Source organism: Austrofundulus limnaeus, unplaced genomic scaffold, assembly GCF_001266775.1.
Source record: "Austrofundulus limnaeus strain Quisiro unplaced genomic scaffold, Austrofundulus_limnaeus-1.0 Scaffold165, whole genome shotgun sequence".
In the NCBI taxonomy this organism is placed as follows: domain Eukaryota; kingdom Metazoa; phylum Chordata; class Actinopteri; order Cyprinodontiformes; family Rivulidae; genus Austrofundulus; species Austrofundulus limnaeus.
In genome coordinates, this window is record NW_013952567.1 from 928,611 (window position 1) to 935,162 (window position 6,552).

General features: G+C 43.1%; 1 protein-coding gene across 1 annotated transcript; it reads left to right on the forward strand.

Annotated features, from left to right (window-relative positions):
* The first annotated feature begins 664 nt into the window (after window positions 1-664).
* Window positions 665-2,468, forward strand: cited4b (Cbp/p300-interacting transactivator, with Glu/Asp-rich carboxy-terminal domain, 4b). Its single transcript, XM_014017303.1, has one exon. The coding sequence runs from the start codon at window positions 706-708 to the stop codon at window positions 1,459-1,461; it is 756 nt and encodes a 251-aa protein (XP_013872757.1). The 5' UTR covers window positions 665-705; the 3' UTR covers window positions 1,462-2,468.
* Window positions 2,469-6,552: the final 4,084 nt, after the last annotated feature.

The following is a 6,552-nucleotide window of genomic DNA, read 5'->3' on the forward strand; positions in this document are numbered from 1 at the left end:
AGGCTTCACCTCACCGCGTTTTTGAACGTCCGCGTCGCACGAGAAGGCGGATTTGAACGAGGCGTCGCAGGCTTGTTTAAACGCACGTCTTGTTAGTAATGTGGTGATTCAGCTGTTGGGGAGATGTTGCATGATGTCAGTGTTCTTTGTTGCAACCTTACGTGCGTGGGGGATAAAAAAAATTGTAACATATCTTTCCACCTCAGCTGCTGTGCAACATCAAGGGGATTTAAAGACCGATTCATAGATTTAACCCCCACCCACCCACAGTGTCTTATTGTGCATGAACTGAGCTGAAACAGTGGATGTTAACCTGTAATTTTAACCTGGGCGTTCTTGCACAAAGACAGAGGGATCTTCGGAGGACCAGTCAGGTTTTTAGTGTTTCCCATCAGGCTAAATGATCATTAAGGTTGGATGTTTTGTAAGCAGTTGTTTAACCTGAGGCAGCATTGTCACATTTAAAGGAAACTTGCTTCCTCTTTTTCCCCCCTTTTGATGCATACAGAGTGTCTGTTTACAAAAAGTCTGTTGACCAAGTGAGGATTTTTATTGAGCGAAAGTCATTTAAATATCACGAGAGCGTTGTTGTTGTTTAGCTGCACCAGTGGGATTCAGGTGCAAAGGAAAAGTTAAGCATGTAGTCGAATTAAAAACGCTTGCCTGCTTCTTACTTTTTCTACTTTGTGTCCAAACGCAGGAGGCATGGCAGATCATCTGATGATGCCCATGAATCACAGCTCAGCAGGCGCCAGCCTCCATGGTTACAGGATGGGCATGAACGGCGGCCTTCAGGCGGGTCACCAGCAGCACGCCAACCAGCAGGGCATGCGTGCGCTTCCCAACGGCCAGATGATGCACTACGGAGGCGCCCAGGCCAGCATGGAGACGGCCATGAGGCAGAGGCAAGGCATGGTGGGCGGGCCCATGAACGGACAGCTCAGCGGGGCTCAGATGGCCCACCACCAGATGACCTCTGGAAACATGATGTATAGCGGGCAGGCTCAGCAGCAGCACCACCCGCAGCAGCAGCAGCAGCATCACATGCACCCGCAGCAGCAGCAGCAGCACCAGCAGCAGGCACCGCACCCGCAGCAGCAGCAGTTCATGAACGGAGGGCTAACGTCTCAGCAGCTCATGGCCAGCATGCAGCTGCAGAAACTCAACACGCAGTACCACGGACACCCGCTGGGCCCCATGGGCGGGAACCACATGGGGCCCGCGGCTCAGTACCGCATGAACCCGGCTCAGCTGGCTAGCATGCAGCACATGGCCGGGCCCGCGCTGGCCCTGAACGGCATGGACGCAGATATGATCGACGAGGACGTCCTGACGTCGCTAGTCATGGAGCTGGGCTTGGACCGGGTTCAGGAGCTACCCGAACTTTTCCTGGGCCAGAATGAGTTTGACTTCATCTCGGACTTTGTTAGCAAACAGCAGCCCAGCACTGTTAGCTGCTGAAAGGATCTTACTTCATAACTGGCAACAACAACAAAAAAAGGAGAATAACAAGTGAGAAGTGTCCAGGATGGGCGAAGAGAGGCCGTCTCTGCTTGGGTTTTTATTTTTCGAGCACGGACCTACGCAGCTGATCTAAAGTCGCGGTGCAGGGTGCACAGAAAGTACTCTGGATATCCACAGCAAACACAGTGCTGAAGTCTCACAAGTTTGTTAGTGACTGGAAGCTGGTTGGATTTAAAGCATACTTTCTCATCTAGTATTTTCTGGACATGAATGTATAAAGAAATGCTTAAATTCCTAAAAAAAAAAAGAAAAAAAGCCACTCTGAACACTTCTATGACACTATGTAGCCTCTAAGTCTGGACTCTATGACAGTTTACCAGTAAAAAAAAAAAAGGTGTATTTATTTATTCCTATCTGAGAAAACTGATATACAGATGAGCCACCTTCTCTGTTTTTGGGATCCAAGTGGTTTTTATGATCTTTCTTTGCGAGCAGGGTTGGGAAGGAGTATAAAATTGAAGTTCTCTGCTCGTATATGTTTTTTATTCTTATTATTTTTTTTTTACCTATTCTGTTTGGCTTTGTAATAAATTTAACTGAGAAGACAATGTCAACTATAGGAACAGTTGCTTTATCTCTGGAATCACAAAAGTACAATGTTGTGTTGCTAGAATGAGAGTGTCATCCACACTTACAAAAAAAAAAAAAAAAAAAACCTAACGGTTCACTTTTGGTAAAGTGCTGCCTTTTTTTTTTCTTTTTTTTTTTAGGTGTGATGTTCTCCAGAAAAAAAAAATACTGCTTGTACTGTTTGAAGCTGTATAACCTCCAACATGTCCACACTGTTGTGTTCTATTGGAGATGTAGAACTGCCTTAATCACGCAGACCTTTTTTTTTATTTATTGGTTGTTTATATTGTTCCCTTTTTTTTTTTGTGGTTGAGATGGGGGTTTTTTCTTTGTGAAAGGGGTTTTGAGGATCAATAAAAATGGCCTGGATAGAAGTGTGGCCTGATTTTCCATTCATTGCTTAGCTCTTCCCTGAGGCAGTGAATAGCAAGTTAACAGTTTAGGTTAACCTGTGGTTGAAGGGGAAACCTCAGTTTTCTTTCGAGTCTGGAATGGGAATATTTAAAATGGCTATAATATTTCAAAACAATGTGCCTTTTTAGATTTGCTCTGTTTGCCATTGTTGTTAAATACTTGACGGCAAAAAAGAAAAGAACAAATTGTGATGTTTGGGATTTCCTGCTGTTTGGCAACTAGAGAGCTGTGTTATTTGCCATTAAACACTTGAGCTGGAATGTTGCGTAATGTCTAAATTGACACAAGTAATAACTGCTCAAATGTCACCGCGTGTCTTAAAAAAAAGGAGGGAAAACATCTCTGTTGAAGCGTGCAAAAAGCAAGATTTAATTAACAAAATGTCCCTAGTGAAAAAAAGCTCTGCTCTTGGAGGAGAAAAGAAACGCTTGTCTTGCTGGGGTTTAACTCGCTTTAGATTTCAAAATCCTAGTACAAATAAAGCTTCGCACAGAGGATAGTCAAAGAAACTGTTGACTTTAGCAGTGACTCAACAAATGATTGTCTATTTCAAAACAGACCCTCGCTAGTCTGCGTCGTTGCCGGTTGAGTGGGGGGGAGAAAAAACAGTTTTTTTAAATATATTTGCATTCATAATGACGAGGGTGAAGAGATTTCTCTGTGGTGGCAGAGCTGTTGAATTGTTTTGTGACTCCGGGTTGTGAAAACGCTTGATTGAGGTCATGTTGGGAATGCCATCAACACAGTTAGCTTTCCACATTGTCAACAGAGGCATCTTTAGCAGCATCATGAGTAACAAGGGGGGGAAAYGAGAGCGGCGTGGTAAAAATAGTTCTAGCTGATTGCTCAGTTTTTAAGTCGGCTTGTGGCAGCGGCCGGTGGGCTCAGTTTGAAACGTGGCGTCGCTGATGAGACGAATCGAAAAGTATTTGGACTAAAAAGCAGGGTTTTGTTTCGAAAAGCGATGATGTGCTCGAGGGTACGCTTGTTTCCTGAGCTTTGCGCTGACAAGAGAGCGGCTCATAAGTAGGCCAGCAGCCTTGGCACGGTGCTAAGTGACGGTTGTGAGTCCTTTAGCCCAGCGCCAATCTGGTGAGGTGGTGTGGTGTGTGGCACATGGGGCATGCTGGCACGCAGCTAACGCTCTGTCTCCTCATATATCTCATAATTGTACGCTGCTCTGTGAGCTCCTTGTTTTGCCACAGTTAAATTAACTRTAGTGTTGCTTTGATTGTAACTCTATAGACGGCTGGTTGACTATAGCAAACAATCGTGTTTGCTTTCCCAGTCCCTTGTTATGACTGCCGCTCACCTTACCGAAGCCAGTCTAGACGCAGGCTAAGCAGGGTGGGACGTTTACAGTTACCGGTACTTCTGTTTTTTTTTTTCCTCGCTCTCTCGTTTTTCAGCCCACCCACAGAAACTGCTCGAGACAACAACGCGTGTCTTYCTGTGGCAGCTGGATGTTTTCTTTAAATAAGTCAGAAAACCAAAAGCCACATTTTGATAGTTGGGCAAAAGAACAAAACAAAAGAAGTCATCTTGAGTGTCAATGTAAGGATCTCTTGAATTTACTATTAGATGTTAGCTGGAGGGATTTTCTGCAGCTCTACTTCTTGGGGATTTTTTTTTTCTCTCTGGGGTTTTCCCACAAAACATACAAGATTCCATTGAAAACCCTTCAGTGAACACCATGCGAGGCATCTTAAATGCAATTTGCCTTACATCTCTCTCTCTCTCTCTCATGCCTAAGAATTGAACGTTTACTACAGGTCCGTATTGAGTGCTGTCTAGTTTTCTCTTTCCAGGCTCTGGTCCAGCTGGTGCCAAGCCTGAGCTTGTGTTAATCTCCAGCCCCTGGCTCCAATGACGGATAGGTTGTCATTTGCTATTGTCACGCATGGCCAGACCTTTAGATGTACACATTCAACACTTACAGAGAGCCCATGCACAACCTGATCAAACAGGCTAACAGGGACACCTCCATATCTGTGTAGAGTCAGGAGACAAGAGAAAAGATTCACAACCCCGTGTCTGCTCATTGTGATCCTTCAGCTTTGTCCTGCAGCGCGTTGGTGGATGTTGGTCAGAGTGTTGATGGTGTAAATGAACGACGCATTCGGATGACCTAAAAGGGTTTTGAAATTCGACAACAGTATTGCTACACTCATGGGTTTTATTTCATAACAGCAGTGTGGGAAATTCACAAAACAAGTTAATTAAAGGCATAGCTTTTTTTTTGTGGAATATTGTTCACCGCTTTTATATCAGAGCTAAATTTATTTCAGGGTATGTGTTGAAAATGACTCACAGCTACCACCACACAAAATTTTAGCCAACTGGATTAAAAGCTTTTTTAAGTTGGGTTTAGTGGCCATATTGTAATCTATATTGTAATATAGTCAGTTGTAGATTTACACCAGTTTATGATCCATAATTTTATATAGATACATACATACAGTATATACTAAATTTGAGCTCAGTAGTCATTTGATAGTCACTTTCTGTTCGCTAAGGTTGTTTAGCTTTAGCATCTTGAGTAGGATTTAATATTAACGTTGATCAGTTGTAGATTGATTCAGTAATTATTTAATTCAAGTCTTTCCACTCATTCACAAGATATTTTGCTAATGATACAGATGGACAAACACACCCAGACATGGATGAAAACATATTTGCCTTTGAATAAAGATGAGAGGAAAAGTTGAGTTTTAGATGAGAAGTGTAGGGGTTTATTGTCATCAAAGGGAACATTTCTTTACGTGACAGCTCTGTGAAGAAGACTCGTGTTTGAGCTTGCTGACTTTAACCAGCAGGTTTTTTTTTTTCCTTTTTCTTTTTCTTTTGCATGCTTTGCATTAACCTTGTGAGTGTTTGTGTTGGCAGGGGATTAAACAAACAGCAACTCGCTCAGCACCGGCTTCATAGAGTGGACATGTTGCTCAAGCCAAACTTCCTGATTTTCTAGCTGAGCGGTCACCTTGTGTTCTTGACACGTCTCATTTCACAGTGTTCTTACCTCCCCAAAGATCCCTGTTTCTTAAAAAAAAAAAAAAAAAACCTAAAATATCACAGAACTTTCTCTCACTGAGGATTTTTCTTTCTTGAAGCTGCAGAGCTCAGTCGTATCTTTGTGATATTTTGGTTTTCCTAATGAATCCTGCAGAGGAGGCTTTTAAATGTGGCTGCTCCTTTGTTTTCTGGAGCCTCCAGAGCTGATTCTGGCATGTCAGGACAGGTGACATTGAGGTTGCTTAGTGACGAGCAGCTCCTCCTCCAACCCCCTTACTGAAATCTGGGGTTGAGCATGTTGTCAGCTCTTTGAAGTCAAAAGGAAGGGGTTGTAAATAATTTATTTTTCTGCGCACAGCTGACAATTCTCAGTCGGCCTGGCTGAAACACATCAAGGTGTTCTAAKGGTGTTAAAAGTGGTAAAGATTTCAAGGGTTGTTTCAACCAAAAGGATCAGAGCACCGCTTCACAGCAGTGGCAGACGGTTAATGCTGGTTCCACCTCGTGTCCAGCTGGTCTGACTTTTTTCAAGGCCAAGGGTAATGCTTTACCTGTTTCTAATCCAGTTTAAAGGGATCCCTGATTAGTTGTAACATTAGAATTTATTTGATAAACATTTATTTTAACTGTAAAATAAAGTGTAAAAATACTGTAGGCTGTTTAGTTTCGTAAATTTTAAAAAATGTATTTTAACACGGACGGAGCCATTTTATTTGCACGCAAAGCATACTGGGTAAATGATGACATAGATAGGTCCTCTGTGTGAGCGAGATATATCCACCCTGAAGGTTAATCTTGGACAATATCTGACAATCGACTCTTTTAAATGAAACCAGAGAGCGTTGACAGAGAGGAGAAGGCAGAGGCGATTCAGTCTACCACTGAAAATATACATGGAGGACAACAGAGCTGCTTCATGGAAGAAGAACCTCAGCTTAGCCTATAAGTTTGCGTTAGCGCCGACACTATTATTTGTATTAGCTCGGCGCTAGCCCAGCAAACTAACAAGCTAAACTGTGGTCCTCCATCCAT